The sequence below is a fragment of the Microcaecilia unicolor genome, chromosome 3 (genome assembly GCF_901765095.1).
Source record: "Microcaecilia unicolor chromosome 3, aMicUni1.1, whole genome shotgun sequence".
Classification (NCBI taxonomy): Eukaryota; Metazoa; Chordata; class Amphibia; order Gymnophiona; family Siphonopidae; genus Microcaecilia; species Microcaecilia unicolor.
This window is the reverse complement of record NC_044033.1, coordinates 461619862-461637068: the sequence shown is the minus strand read 5'-3', so window position 1 is coordinate 461637068 and position 17207 is coordinate 461619862. Positions and strand designations below refer to the sequence as shown.

Sequence of the window (17207 nt, the reverse complement as noted above, 5' to 3'; positions counted from 1 at the left end):
TGCCATGATTCAAATTAATTACACATATAGGGCTAGATTCTATATGTCACACCTACAAAATCATCACAGAAAACAATACGCCTAGGCGTATTCGATACATTGTGCCTAAATTTTAGGTGTGGTTTATAGAGTATGCCTAGATCTAGATGTAGTTTATAGAATATGCCCAACACCTATTTTCTGCAACAATATTTAGTCATGGCCATTTACGCCAATGAAAACCTGGTGTAATTGCCGATGCCTAAATTATGCACAGAACAGGCATATTCTATAACCCTGCACATAAATTCCAGGAATGCCCACGACCCACTCATGGCCTTCCCCATTTTCAGATCCGCATCTTTGAATTTACACACATCGCTTTATAGAATATGCTTAGACATTTGTATGTGTAAATTCTAATTAATGAAAATTAGCTTGTTAAGTTCAAATATCAGTGCTGATTGGCTTGTTAAGCTAATTAAGTTGCACACACAAATCCAAAATATGGCTGGATTTGCACACGCAACTCAAGTTGTACTATATAGAATCTCTGTGTGTGTGTATATATATGGGGGGGTAATCCATACATACTATTTTTTTTTTTGGTTACATTTGTACCCCGCACTTTCCCACTCATGGCAGGCTCAATGTGGCAGGCAATGGAGGGTTAAGTGACTTGCCCAGAGTCACAAGGAGCTACCTGTGCCAGGAATTGAACTCAGTTCCTCAGGACCAAAGTTCACCACCCTAACCACTAGGCCACTCCTCCATACCTTATAGAATTGACCTCATGTGGCTACTTAAAACCCAAGAGTTTTTGTTTGTTGCTAAACACCCAGTTTTTTTCCAGAATTACTAAGCATGCCAACCATTTTGTTAATCACTAAAAATGGATATGACTGTCTCTACTGAGGTCTGAATCCTGCTACAAAAGCAAGCATGATGATTTAAAGTATATCATAAACAAGAAAATATGTGAGCTATTCAGTCGGGCCATTAGATGACCAGGTGATGAAGAACTCATGAATGAGGCAATAGCAGAAAAAACTAAGGGTTGTGTTTAATTAAAGTGTGGTAAGTTTTTGCATTTAGCACACTTAAGTGCAAAACTTAAGGTACAATAAGTGCAAAGACTGGCTACTGTTTGGGGTGTGAGACCCTTATTACTTGCCTTGGCAAATAGCATGGGTACATTTGCTCCATCCACTGATACATGTAACACAGGCCCAATAGTTATTATTATTATTATTTGTTGCTTTTGTATCCCACATTTTCCCCACCTATTTGCAGGCTCAATGTGGCTTACACATTACCGTTAGCGGCGTTAGCCGATTCCGATCACACCAAACGCATGGTATGAATGAATACAAAGTGATAATGTGATGGAATGAAGTACAAGTAATGTTCAGTTGCGGTCTTTGGTTACACTGTGTCACAAATGTCCAGGATTTTTATGTTGGGTTAGTGGGGTATGCTCCCTTTGTGGCTTCAATCCAAATCCTCTAGCAATCACATAAGCCCACATTAGAAACCACGTACCTGATCACATAGGGCATCTTTTACTAAGGCACACTCACGTTTTTAGCGGTGCTAAAATTATGGGTGTGCTAAACATTAGGGATGCCCATAGGAATGCATTGGTATCTATAATGTTTAGCGCGCCCACAATTTTAGCTGCACTAAAAACGTGAGCGTGCCTTAGTAAAAGGCCCTCATAATCCCCTATCAGAAGCACCCCACCCAATAGCATAACTCTTCCATCAGAAGCCCCCTAATCTGTTCAGAACTCCTTCAACCTAATAGCCTAAGTTCTCCATCAGAATCCTCTACGGATCAGAACTCTCCGTCAGAAGCAGTTCCCCACCCAATCATATAAATCTTACATCAGAAACTCCCCCACCTGATCTGAACCCCCATTCCAAAGGGTGTACCTCCACCTGATGATATCCCTCTCACAAATCATATTGCTAGAATCCCCTACCGCCGATTCCGCGGCACTTACTGGGATAGTCCAGGTAGTTTAGTGGATGAGGCAGGATTGTTCTGCTTCTGCACCTACCCTGTTGTCACTGAGTTTTAAAATGGTGGCTATAACCCCTTGTAGTATTTCATTAAATCATGCCAGAAAGCAGTTAAAATTTAATGAGTCAATATTCAGCTACTGCGTTCAACATTTGTTTTAAACACTGGCCATCAAGACTGAAAAAAATCCAGATTTTCAGCACCAGTATAATAGAGAGTGGCTATTGCTGTTTAGCCAGATAGGACAGTCAGTGCTAGTGCTATCTGGATAGTGGCAATATTCAGCACACTAGCTAACCACATACAGTTAGGGGAGAAAAAGCCTGGTAAAAAGGTTGTCCTATCTTTAGCTGTAAGTTATATAGTTAAGGGAGGAAGTTATCAATATGGACTACTGTTAAGATGTGTTATTTTACTGTTAGCCCCAGTTATTAATAACTAGGTCTCATTACATAAAATGGGATCTGTGCTAAAATAACACAAGTTAGTGGTAAAATAAATCTTAACAGTAGCCAACATTAATATTGGGTCGCAAATTTCCAGTTGAAACTTTTCTCTACACTCATAAAGTTGCTTGATTCTGTATATTTTACTAATTCACTGAGATGCATCTTCACCTATATAAGAGGAAGGAATGTTGTTCTTCGGCTGGTGAGTTCTCTAGGACTTTATTATTGCCTACTGCTAAGGAATGTCAACTTCTTGTAGGGTGCTCCAATAAACCAGACTTTTGCAGTTTACATTGTCTGGTTATGAATCATTGACTTGGCTGGCTGGCTGGCTGCCTGGTAATCCCTGGTGGTCTCCTAAGGAGAGAGTAGCCAAGTCCAATCCTGCTTAGCCAAGGTTTCTTAGGAAGTGCAACAAGAACACTGATCCAAATGCTCCCCGAACAAACTTGCTCATCTTTATTTTCTTGTTTTTCATAGATCGCTACAATGACAGATTTATCTATGGTATTTGCATATATGTCATTAAATGTGTCAAGAATTTCTGTGTGCATTTTGCTTTCCTTGTTTAACATTAACTTTGCACCATATTGAAAGTTGGACAGAGAGATTCCCATGACATATTCAGAAAGTCTCTATGGATGAGGTCTTGGCAGAAGTTCAGCCAACTGTTGTGCTATTGAGTGTCTTTACCGTAGTTTATAATGTGTCATATATACTAATTATATGAGCACATACAATTTTTAAGGTCCCGCTTTATCTGCCTACTTTTTGGACTTCCAGCTCATTGGATCTGGCTTATTAGGAGTAATAAATATACACACATGCCAACGATTTTCAGTTAATTCCTGATTTTCAGAAATTCAGACATTTCATAAATTTTGTTGGGTCATTTCATAAGTACATAAGTATTGCCACACTAGGACAGACCAAAAGTCCATCAAACCCAGTATCCTGTTTCCAACATTGGTCAATCCAGGTCACAAATACCTGGCAAGATCCCAAAAAAGTTAAATACATTTTATGCTGCTTATCCCAGAAATAAGCAGTGGATTTTCCCCAAGTCATTTTAATAATGGTCTATGGACGTTTCCTTTAGGAAGCCATGCAAACCGTTTTAAAACCCCGCTAAGCTAACCGCCTTTACCACATTCTCTGGCAATGAATTCCAGAGTTTAATTACACGTTGAGTGAAGAAACTGTTTCTCAAATTTGTTTAAAATTTACTACTTTGTAGAGTCATGTCTACCCGTTCCACTCCACGCATTATTTTAGAGATCTCTATTTCAAAAATTCATTTTAATAATGAGTTTGAATTTTTAATACATGCAAATCAATTGTACATGTGTCTGCAATGTATGTTAAATCCATTTCATGTACACTAAAATATTTAAGCCATATTAACAAACTAACCTCTCTGTTTACTAAGCCACACTAGCGGCTGCCATGAACTAATGACGACACAGCCCATTCACTTTGAATGGGTTGTGTCAGCATTGCCACATGGCAGCCGCTAGTGTGGCCTAGTAAAAAGGGGGTAAATGTATGCTAACAAATGTACATCTCCAGGGAGTATGGTGCCATAAGTTAACATTTACAACCATCCTTGTTTTCTTCTTTTTTTTGGCTCATTTTAATTCTCTTAAGAACATAAGAATAGCCATACTGGGTCCATCTAGCCCAGTATCCTGCTTCCAACAGTGGCCAATACAGACCACAAGTACCTGGCAGAAACCGAATTATTAGCAACATTCCATGCTACCATTCCCGGGGAAAGCAGTGGCTTCCCCCCATGTCCAGGAACTTATCCAAATTTTATAAAACCAGATATGCTAACCACTGTTACTACATCCTCCGGCAGCAAGTTCCAGAGCTTAACCATTCTTTGAGTGAAAAAAATATTTCCTGCTATTTGTTTTAAAAGTATTTCCATGTAATTTCATTGAGTGTCCCCTGGTCCTTGTACTTTTTGAAAGAACGAAAAATTGATTCACTTCTACACCACTGAGAATTTTATAGACCTCAATCATAGCCCCCCTCAGCCATCTCTTTTCCAAGCTGAAGAGCCCTAACCTCTTTAGTCTGGCCTCATATGGGAGGAGTTCCTTCCCCTTTATCATTTTGGTCACTCTTCTTTGAACCTTTTCTAATTCTGCTATATCTTTTTTGAGATATGGCAACCAGAACTGAACACAATACTCAAGCTGAGGTCACACCATGGAGCGATACAGAGGCATTATAATATGCTTGGTCTTATTTGGATCAGTTTACTAATAATTCCTAGCATCCTGTTTGCTTTTTTGGCTGCCGCCACACACTGGGCAGAAGATTTCAATGTGTTGGCCACAATGACACCTAGATCTTTTTCTTGAGTGCTGACTCCTAAGGTGGACCCTAGCATGAGGTAACAACAGTATGATTAAGATTATTCTTCCCAATGTGCAGCACTTCACATTTGTCCACATTAAATTTAATCTGCCATTTGGATGCCCAGTCTCCTAGTTTTCTAAGGTCTTCCTGCAATTTTTCACAATCTGAATGTGTTTTGACAATTTTGAATAGTTTTGTGTCATTTGCAAATTTAATCACCTCACTTATCGTTGCATTTTCTAGATCATTTATGAATATGTTCAATAGCACCAGTGTCAGTTCAGGTCCCTGCAGCTCTTCACTAGTTACCCTTCTCCTTTGAGAAAAATGGCAATTTAACCCTACTTTCTGTCCAATAACCAATTCCTAATCCATAGATGGACATTGCCTCCTATCCCTTAACTTTTTAATTTTTCTCAGGAACTTTGTCAATATCTCTCTGAAAATCTAGATATACTACATCAACTATCTCACCTTTATCCACATATTTATGCCTTGAAATAAATGAAGCAAATTGGTGAGGCAAGACTTCCCTTGGCTGAACCCGTGCTGACTCTATCCTATTAAATCAGGTTTGTCTATACGTTCTGTAATTTTATTCTTTATACTTTTTTTCCCAGCACTGAAGTCAGTCTTTCCGATCTATAATTTCCAGGATCGCTCCAGAATCCTTTTAAAAATTTGGTGTTACATTGGCCACCCTCTGATCTTCAGGTAGTAACAACAGATCAGCAATTTTATGTTTGAGTTCTTTCAGTACCCTGGGGTATATGGCATCCAGACCAGGTGATTTATCACTTAATTTGGCTCAGTACATCTTCTAAGTTCACCAAGATTTATTTCAGTTTTTCCGCATCGTCATTCTTGAAAATCATTTCCAGTACAGTATGATCTGTTACATCTTCTTCTTCTGTAAAGATTGAAGCAAAGAATTCATTCAATCTTTCTGCTATGGTCTTCTCCTCCCTTTTGCTTTTTCGTGTTGTAACAGTTTCATAGATTCCCTCACAGGCTTTCTGCTTCTGATGTACCTGAAAAAGGTGTTACTAGAAGTTTTTGTCTCCATGGCAAGTTTTTCTTAATATTCTCTTTTCACGTTCTTTATCAATGCTTTGCATCTAGCTTGATAATGGTTGCTTCTTATTTTATCACCCCCTGTATTCTCTCATTGGAATGTCAGTCCTTGGCCAAGGTCCATAGAAGATAATTCCCTTCAGAACTTTGTACTCACATACCCTAAAACTATTTGGGATCTTGCCAGGTACTTGTGACCTGGATTGGCCACTATTTAAAACAAGATACTGGGCTTGAAGGATCTTCAATCTGCTCCAGTATGGTGATCCTTATGTACTTATGTATTTACCTTGTGGGTAATTGTATAAATCATTTTGACACCTAAAGCATATGTTAAAGGCAGAAAGGAAGTAGTTCTTTAACAGGTCACTAAAATTTAGGTGCCATGGATTCAATATTCACAACGATTTAACCTGATCAGTTAAATGGCCTGTTTGGGGGTAACCATTAATTTTCAGCGGCACTTAACTGCCACTGAAAATAACGACATCATTGAACTGAAAACCAACTGTTTTGGATGTGTTCTAGAATAACGACCCAATTAGTGCCAGTGATTGGCATTTTAACAAGCAATGATCGGCACTAATTAGATTTAATTAGAATTTATGCACTTAAATTTAGGTGTGGTATCTCCATCTAAAATTTTACACATAAGTAAAAAAAAAAAGGGCACGGAACTATGAGGGTCATGGGCATTCCTTACATTTACTTGTGTTGTTATAAAATAACAGGGATACATTCCTAATTTAGGCACGTTTATTTGCACAATGTTATCAGTTAGTGCAAATGACTGCACCTAAAGTGAGTCCTGGGCAGCACCATTCTATAAACTGCACCTAACTTTAAGCATGTTGTATAGAATAGCACTTTTGTCAGTGCCATATATAGAATTCACCCCTAAGCACCAATTCTATAACAGCAGTTGTGCATGAAACTTCCATTATAAAATACCAGCATAAGTCCACATTTATGCATCTAACTTTAGACATGATCACTTACGCCAGCCAAATAGCTGGTGTAAATGCTTGTGCCTCACTGCTAAAATGCTTCTATAAACCCAAGCACCTGCCTGACATATCCCTGACCTGCCCATGTTCCTCCCCTCTTGGAGTTGTGCACTCTGATAGACAAATGCTCAAAACTCCGACACTGTTTGGAACAGTGCCAGAAAAATACCACCGGATCAGCATGGCAAAGGATCTCCCTAATGCTCAATGCTAATTAGATGTAAATTTAGGCACGCTGTTAGCATTGAGCATTAAGAAGTCCAGGGAGAGGTTTGTACGTGACACGTCCACTCAAGAGTTGTGCATCAAGCACAGCTCTTAAGTGCATGCACAGAATGCCAGAGGGAGAGAAGAGCGAGTTGTCAGATGCATGTCTTATTATTAGAGTATGATACAGACTGGAATAAATAAAGGATACCGCCCTTCTCGATTTTAACAGCTTTGGATATAGAAATAAGGATTTGATGGAGGAACCATATTCAGGTTGCATTTTGTGCTGAAACTTTTTTAAGAGGAACTAATAACTTTACTACTTTATGATGAGGAGGGGGAGTTTACTCTTTGTTGCCTGGAGGAAAGGAGATTGGATGTCCTAGTGTTTCAACTGAAGCAGGGAAGTAGAGAAAGGGAAGGATCTCAATATCGGCAAAAAGCAAACATGTCTGCCAGCAACACTGGTCTTCCTATTCCTCCCCATGGCTCGGAACAACCCCAATGCCAGCTCCAAGCTGGCATAGGGCTTCTCATGGGAGGATCTTCCTTGTTTGGCACAGTGCCCGCTGAGCACTGGGGAGGAATATGGGATGGCCTCTTTATTATGCATTTGCATGCTCAATGCGTTCAGAGCCAGTGTGCTAATTTTTTCATATGCTCGTCAGCTCTGAACGTTTGGTGCTAGAAAATACGGGTATTAGTCTGGTACATCTAATGGCCTCTGGCACCCACATTTGCTTTTGCGTGTCAGGGCTGAGAAATTTGAGCGTGCAACTTATAGAATATTGACTAAGGTAAATTATGTGCATAACTGCCAATTAGTGCCTATTAAAACCAATTATAGCCAATAATTGGTTGTTAAGGCCAATTAGCATCTAATTAATCTATATAGAGTTGTACCAAATAGCATATTTTACTATTTGGCCAAATACAAATAATGAAAAATATTATTCAGCCAATTATGAATACCGAATATGAATAATGGGCATTGAGCTTTAACATAGCAAATAAAAGAAGCAACGTGAAACAAAAGATCGAGTGTTCATTTCAATAGGATTTAGCACAGTAGAGTCCCAGATTATTCATATTTGAATTTAAATCATTATTCGGCAGAATGCAACTATCCAGGGTCGAATTGAATATGGATATTTGGTACAACCTTATTAAGTTATACAACTGACCTAATTCTGTATGTTGCACACGCAAAGGTGCATGTTAGAAATTTGTTCATGCAACTTTTTAGAATTAGGGGAATAAGGTACTAATCAATGCCATGTTTAGGTCAATGTCATCAAGTAATTCGTATATAAACAGAAAGATTAGTATGTGGTCTGGAAGCTACTTCATGATCTTTTCATTCCTTCAATTAGTTGATTATATCCTGAAGTTGAGTTGCATAAATTGCACTGAACATCCAATGTGAACTGTTTATATTAACTTTTCTTTTGTGCTTTTTGTTTCAAAAATATAACTTAGTTCACAAGACTAATGGTATTTATTGCATTTTTGCCATTAACAGAAAAGGCCATGGATGAATTATCTTCTTTGCAGTATCTCTGTGTTGGTAATATGGGGGATCTTTTACTACGGAGTACTAACATTTTTAGCTAGCACTAAAATCAGCTAGTGCTAAACGCTGAGATGCCAATAGGAATATATCCCCAGATTAGTGTGACTAGATTTCTGCGCAGAAATGCAGAGTGGGTTCTATAACAATGAGCGTAAATTAATGGGCTTAACAAGCCAATCAGCATTGTTAACAGAACTTAACAAGTGATAATAAGCACTAATTCGCATTGATTAGAATTTACATGCACAAATCCCTAAGCATATTCTGTAATGCAGTGCGCCAGAATTGTAATGCACTTAGAAAAACAGAGGCATGACTATGTGTGGGGAAATGGGCGTTTCATGGGCATTTCAAAATTTATCAAATAAATAGTCAAAAAATCCACTTATTCAAAAATGACTTAGTTTGAAGGAAAAAGACCTCAAAGAGCTCCAAGGTCAATTTTAATCTCATGGAGCTTAAACAGACCTGGACGGTCTTCTCTTCATCATAGGCCAAAAAACCTTATACTGCCACAGGTTTAAACTTTTTACAATAACTGTGGTCAAAGATTATAAAGCGACTTGCATATTTTTCTTAGTTATAATGTAGGTATAGTCATTACTATATGGTATCCATTATACACTATTAAACTTATCTTTTTAGAAGTGGTGCATAATGGATTATGCTGCTCATTCTGGTATTACGCTGTGTAGTCTACTCCTACTACTACTATTTAGCATTTCTATAGCGCTACAAAGCGTACGCAGCACTGCACAAACATAGAAGAAAGACAGTCCCTGCTCAAAGAGCTTACAATCTAGTAAACAAAAAATAAAGCAAACAAATCAATTAATGTGTAGAGGAAAGAGGAGAGGAGGGTAGGTGGAGGCAAGTGGATACAAGTGGTTACGAGCCCTTCACTTCCCGCTCCGAGCTGACGATGGCCAGCGTCTTGCTGTTTCTTCAGGGTCTCGGGCCAAAATATGCAAGTCGCTTTATAATCTTTGACCACAGTTATTGTAAGAAGTTTAAACCTGTGGCAGTATAAGGTTTTTTGGCCTATGATGAAGAGAAGACCGTCCAGGTCTGTTTAAACTCCATGAGATTAAAATTGATCTTGGAGCTCTTTGGGCCTTTTTCCTTCAAACTAAGTCATTTTTGAATAAGTGGATTTTTTGAGTATTTGATTGATCTGTAATTCCACACCACGATTTATATATTTTTTAGTACGTTTCAAAATTTACACATGTTGTTATAGAATTATGACCCAGTGTGTGAAAATCTACGCACAGAGATTTACACTAGGTTTTAATTGTTGGAAATGGCTCTGCACAGTTGTAGTCGCAGTGAGGTCCGCCTAAGCGTATTCTAAATACCATGCATAAATCTAAGCATTTATTATAGAATATACCTAGGCAGAAATGTTTACCACATGGATTTTTTAGGCAACATATATAGAATCTCCCCCCCCCCCTCCATAATGCGTATCTCAGTGTTTAGCAGCAGCTGATTTTTAACATGAGCTAAAATGCTCACGCAACTTAGTAAAAGACCCCCATTGTTAAAAAGGTCATAGCTTAAATTTCAGAAATTATTTTTATTGTTCATAGTTTTAATTTGTAATGAATAAATCTATGACATATTTTGTAATAGAAATGTACTTAAGCAACTCATATGTTAATAATGTATTGTGTTTACAGGCTTTTTTTCCCCCAGTAATTTAGAAAATAATGTGAATATATCCTGTCAACACTAACATTATGGTGCAGCCTTTAAATATTTGTAGAATAAATATATCTCATTTGAATCTGTTTGTTTGAAGGAAAATTAAAATGCTGGCATGTCTGTTTTTAGGACAACCTGGAATTATGGGTGAAAAAGGTAATAAAGGTATTGGAGAGCCTGGATTACAAGGTCCTCCAGGTTTACTGGGTAAGTAATGTCATCTATATTTAGTAACACATAAAAATCACCCAGTGCATTCAAGAACATCTTTATTCATCATGTAGTTGTACTACATTATAAAACAGATTTAAAAACATATTTGAAAGTAGTTTTACCAAATTATATAGAATAAATATTTTTTAAACAGTTTTACAGTGGTTTATTCATCTAATTCCATAATTACTTTTTTCCATCTGGTATTAACAGTTCCCCAGATATTCAGCACTATTTACCCAGTCAGAAATGGCCGCTGACTGGTTAAATAGCATTTTTGCTGCTAACAATCTCCCGCTGAATATTCACAGTTAGTGCTTACCGTTAAACTGGCCATGTCGCATCACTTATCTGGTTAGGCGAGGATATCCAGCACCTATCCAAATAAGTTTAGCGCTTAAGTCTGACTGCATAAATAGCAGTCCTATCTTTAACTGCTAACAACTTAACTGGTTAGCCTGAATATTAGCTTAACTGGTTAACTTTGTAATGGCCAAAAAAAAAACCCTGGATATTTAATGCTGGCGGTCAGATACAGCCCGGCATTGAATATCTGGTCCATTCTTTACAAATTGCGTCAAATAGAACATTAAACAATAATGCTTATGATCCAGTTTTAAAATATATTTAAAATAAACATCTTCCCCCAAATTCTTTATATGGCGCTATGAGTTATGTATGCAAATTTGGAGACACACACAAATTTGCATGCGTAACTTAATTGAATAATGAGTGAATTAGTGCCGATACATTTGTCCTAATGTGCAATTATCAATGCTAATTGGCCTTAAATAAAAATTAAGAATATGTGCCAATCAGGTGCTCTCTGGGTGGCTATATATGTGCACTATTATAGGGTGGCCCCATATGTGTATGCTAAAATGTAATGTATAAGCTTGTATAGCTTATTTGCATATAAAAATCATTTATCACAATAATTTATCAGGTGTGAAAAAAGCATATCATGGGGCAATTCCAGAAGTGGGCACCTCCATTTAGATACCTTGATGCTGTGCAGTGGGAGCCTATTCTATAACAGCATCTGGCTGCCCAGATTCCATTAGAGAATACTAGCGTAATCTGGTATCAGTGACTTACATTTACTTGCGCACAGTTACACCAGCCATAGACCTTGTGTAACTGCAGTCACATAAATGCAGCAGGGACATGTGAAACCTAAAAGAAAATCTTTCAGAAAATGGAAGAAAAAAATAATAGGAAACTACATAAGGAATGGCAAGTCAAATGCAAAGCGCTGATAAGGAAGGCAAAGAGAGACTTTGAAAAGAAGATTGCGGTGGAGGCAAAAACATGTGGAGGGGCATTTTCGAAAAGGACGTCCAAGTTTTGATAAGGAAGTCCTCGCAAAATGTCCCCATCCAGGGGTGGGAAAACCCGTACTTTCAAAACAAGATGAACATCCATCTTTTGTTTCCATAATACAGTTAGGGGCGCCCAAATCCTTAAATTTGGTTGTCCTTAGAGATAGTCATCCCTAGACTTTGTCGTTTCTTATTTTCGGCGATAATGAAAACCAAGAACGTCATCTCAGAAACAAGCAAATGCAAGCCATTTGGTCGTGGGAGGAGCCAGCATTTGTAGTGCACTGGTCCCCCTGACATGCCAACCGGGCACCCTAGGGGGCACTGCAGTGGTCTTCATAAATTGCTCCCAGGTACATAGCTCCCTTACCTTGTGTGCTGAGCCCCCAACCCCCCCTAAAACCCACTACCCACAACTGTACACCACAACCATAGTCCTTACAGGTGAAGGGGGGCACCTAGATGTGGGTACAGTGGGTTTGTGGTGGGTTTTGGAGGGTTCACTGTTTCCTCCACAAACGTAACAGGTAGGGGGGAATGGGCCTGGGTCCACCTGCCTGAAGTGCACTGCAACCACTAAAACTGCTCCAGGGACCTGCATACTGCTGTCATGGACCTGAGTATCCCAAAAAACAACAAGGCAAATGATCTGCAAATGCCAACGTGGAAAACAAAACAGCAGATCAATATAACATCCAAAAGGGCTGCTTCAGAGGCTAAAAATAGACAAACATATAAAATCATAAATACAAAATCATATTAAAAATATAAAAACATAATATCATCAAATAAATAAAATGTAGTTGGGTGCATTTCAGGCTGGTTTTGGGCGCATGCTGATTTCAGTTTTACTGCAGGCCCTTTTCCTGTCCCATTAAAAAAAGCCTTTTTTTTGTAGAGATGGTAAAAACTGGCCCAGCGTGTGCCTAGTACATACACCTACACTACCGCAGGCCACTTATTACCGTGGCTTAGTAAAATGACCCCTGAATTAGGATATATATTGAGAAATAGGACTGACCAAAAAGTCTCCCTCCTGGAGCTGGTTAACTTGGCAGCTCTGTAGCAGTGGGCTGAGAATCAGGGAAACTGGGCAAGTCATTTTCAGTTTCAGTTCCCTCTGATACAAACTACAGATTCCAAGAATGGACTGCCTGAAAGAATGAGATTTAAGGGCAATCCCCCCGGATTCTATATAGTACAACCAAAATTGTGCATGCAAATCCGGTCATATTTTGGATTTGCGTGTGCAATTTAGTTACTTATCAAGCCAATCAGCACCAATAATTATCACTTAGCAAGCAATTATTGACATTACTAGGCATAAATTAGAATTTACACATACAACTTGCTAGGCATATTCTGTAAAGTGTGCAGAAATTCTAATATGCACTGCCAAAAAGGGGGCTTGACCATGGGCGTTCTAAAAATCTATGTGCAGTGTGGCTTAGTAAATAGTGTGTCCACTGAAGGCCCTGCGAGGCAGGATTACTCCTTTGCACCAATCATGCTATCTGCTGTTTTGATGACAAGAGAAGGGACCAACTGGATCAAAAGAAAAATAGCATGTTGGTAGGGCAGGGTGGGGATTCAATGAATACCTTGAATGCCCTGACCGTACTCTACTGGGATAAGAGGAGACTGGAAAACCTGAATATGTATACTCTAGAGGAAAGGAGGGACAAGGGAGATATGATACAGATGATTAAATACTTGAAAGGTATTAATATAGAAACAAATCTTTTCCAGATAAGGGGAAATGGTAATACTAGAGGACATGCTTTTGAGGTTGAAGGGCAGTAGACTTAGGAGTAATGTCAGGAAGTTCTTTTTCACAGAGAGGGTGGTTGAAGCCTGGAATGCCCTCTCGAGGGAGATGGTAGAGACAAAAATGGTGACAGAATTCAAAATAGTGTGGGATTAACACAGATGATCTCTAATTAGAAAATGGATGGTATAAAAAAAAACTTAAATGGCTGCATGTGTGTGGATGTGTCAAGTGATGCTTAGAAATCAACTCCAGCTGTGATGAACAAGGGCTGGTGCCAGGCAGACTTGCACGGTCTGTGTCCTATATATGGCAATCAGGTTTAGGATGGGCTGGAAAGTGCTTTGACAGTAACTATAATGCCCTGAAAAGATGGCAGTTGGGGAATGGTAGAAGGTGCATGCCTTGGAAACAAAATAGCATCAGTCTGTGTATTGGAATTTATTGTTTATGGGTCTCCCTCAGAAAGTTCTGAGACTGAGGGCTGTGGTGAATGTATATACTGGGGACGTACATCTGCATGAATAATCGGCGAGCCAAGGATGAGTATAAGCAGCTTGCGGAAATCCAATTGGACGTATATAAGTTGGATATTTTGGGATTTGAACAACAACAGCTTTAAGGACTTGGCAATTGATCAAGCTTTGAGGATTTTGATATTTGAGCAGAGTGGAGTTTGAACTGTTTTCTAAAAGAAAAGGGTGCAGATGTGTATATGAACAAGATTAACTAGTTGGAATTGTTCATGATAGAAGTTAATTGGTATTTAGATTACACTGTTTTAACTTTTGTACTTGTTTTGATATTGAAGTATAATAAAGTAAACATTGTTGATACTACCAGAAAAAAATATTTATTTTGTATAACTAATTGCCTGGTGTATTTTGAGATAGATGATTGGAACCTGTTATTTATTAGTACTGTTTGAATTGACTCAATGCTGCAGCCTGGTTAATCACGGGATTCAGCATATTCAAGAGTAATTTTACAACTCTCACCTAGTTTAGGTCAGCCAAAACATACCTATTTTAATGAAACGAAAAAAAAAAAAAAGAATAGAAGAGTAGACACCTACTTTTCCTTATAAAATACTAGCATAAGTGGCTGAAAACACAGCTTCATTTAAGCTGTGATCCGTTATACCTGCCCTGGAACTAGAGTAAATGAGTGTGCCTAAGTGTTGCAAATATAAAATAGTATTTTATAATCAGTGCCTGTTCTTGATTGCAACCAAAGGTAAAGGTAAAGAACCCCTATACAATGTCCAAACAGAAAACCAAACTAGTAGGGGTTTTTTGATATCAGAATTCTCATCATCTTAGACATCAAGATAGTCTTTTTAAAGATTCCATGCTTGATATTTATTCATTTCTCATATTTGGATGTTATATTACATTGTTGAGATTGAAGACCCCTGACGCAGGTCTTAGTGCTGAAACACGGTCCGTGTTGGGTAGCACTTATTGAAGGGGTCTTTTACCAAAGCTTAGATTGAGTTATCTGCTGCAGGGCCTATTTTATTCCTATGGGCCCTGCTGCAGATAACTCGTGCTAAGCTTTAGTAAAATATCCCATAAAGATCTTCTGCCAACCATTGTTCGCTCTGCTGTTTTTTTGAGCATGTGCTAAGCCCATTTCCTAATGCCCTTTAATAGACTTACCCCTTTGTGGGGGTCTTTTACTAAAGCTTAGCTCAAGTTATCTGCAGCAGGGTCCATTTTATTCCTATGGGCCCAGCTCAGATAACTTGAACTAATCTTTAGTAAAAGACCCCCCACTGCGTTTTCTTCTATTCCATCTTTATTTATTCTAGGCTAAAAGCACTCTTGAATGCTACACTTCCAACATGTGAAATATAAGATAGATATCTGAATGTTCTCTAGATTGGTGTATTTGAGTTAAATTAGTATTTCTACAATTTTGTCTAGCTATTCATTGCAATTTCGTTTGTCATTGAATGTCATACAAAGGCCCTGCAGGTCCTCCTGGAATAAGCAAAGAAGGACAGCCTGGTGAACCTGGAGCTCCAGGTAGACAAGGAGAATATGGAAGCCCTGGAGCACAAGGACCACCTGGACCACCTGGAATTTGTGATCCCTCTTTATGTTTTAGCACAATTGTAGGAAGAGATCCATTCAGAAAAGGACCAAATTATTAATCTCTGATTCTAGACTCTATAAGATGTATATGGTATTTTATCTTTTTTAGTCTTTCATGTCTCAGGAAGATTTCCATAAAAAAAGTCCCTTTCTACACCAACAGAAGTACCTCTGGTTTTATAAAATTGATATCTGAAATGAAAATATACTGTATGTTTTTAAAGGTTTTCATTAATGTGCCTTGTGAATACATAAATGGCATATACTGAATCTCAAGAATTTTGTAGTAGATGGTTGTTTGCATATATGAAATCAGTAAGGTTAATGTATAGCCTTAAACTTTATAGTAGCTGATGGTACAACTTTAAAAGTTTGTTTTCATGTTTTTTTGACTATGGGTAGGTCTTCCTAATTGGGGAATATTGTTTGAAAGTGCTTTGGGAAATATTTCCAATCAATCCTGGAAGCACAGCTAGCCAATATGATTTTCAAGATAGTCATAATGAATATGCATGAGATATATCATCAGTTCATGGAGATGTATTTCATGTGTATTCATTATGGAAAAGCATTAAAAACAGAACAGTTATATGTGCCACTAGGACAAGCTTGGGAACACTGACTTAGGGACCATTTTACTAATGGGTTGCTGTTCGGCAATGGGTTTGCTGTGCTGCAACCCGGAACTACTGCTGGTCCAATGCAGGTGGCAGCAGTAGTTCTGCCCCTAGCATGTGCCATTTCCAGTGCTAGCGGAAATATTTAAAAAAATATTTCCACAGGGGTTTACCCAGTTACTGCTGCCCACTGGGTTAGCGCAGGAGCCCTTATTGCCACGTCAGTGGGAGGTGGTAATGGACTTCCCCCTGAAATGGCCACGCTGCAAGTGTGAACTTACTGCATGGCCATTTTATTTTTGGCTATTTTCACCTGCTGCGTTAAAAGGGGCCCTGACGCATGGCAAAAATTACCACTGCCGCTAGCGCAGGGCCCCTTAGGAGATTCTTTATATGGTGCCTAAAAAGTTGATGCTCAAATCAGTGCCAACTAAGCGTATTCTATAATCATCACCCATTTACACCAACTCAAACATGGTGTCAATCCCGGCGTGTAGATTTAGGTGCACTATATTGTATAACTAGGTGCCTAAATTTCAGAACACCCATGAAACACCCAGTTCCCCACCCATAACCATGCCCCTTTTTGCTTGCATATGTTAGAAGTTCAGCACACATCATTACAGAATACGCTTAGCGAGCTGTGTGCCTAAATTCTGATCAGTGCCAATTAGTGCTCATTATTGCTTGTTAAGTGCTGTTATCAGCTCTCATTAGCTTCTTAAGCCAATTAATTATAGAATCCATGCCGATTTCAGCACCTAAATCTAAGCGCATTATATGGAATCTGGAGG

The 17207-nt window shown here is 38.6% G+C and overlaps 1 protein-coding gene across 1 annotated transcript in view; it reads left to right on the top strand.

Moving 5' to 3' along the window:
* COL21A1 (collagen type XXI alpha 1 chain) overlaps nucleotides 1–16838 on the top strand; it is a 353696-nt gene extending 336858 nt beyond the window's left edge. Inside the window, exons 29-30 of the mRNA XM_030198983.1 lie at nucleotides 10524–10601; nucleotides 15668–16838. Of these exons, the coding sequence (XP_030054843.1) occupies nucleotides 10524–10601; nucleotides 15668–15855 (266 nt within the window). The 3' untranslated portion in view covers nucleotides 15856–16838. The remainder of the gene's footprint in view (nucleotides 1–10523; nucleotides 10602–15667) is intronic.
* The last annotated feature ends 369 nt before the right edge of the window (nucleotides 16839–17207 follow it).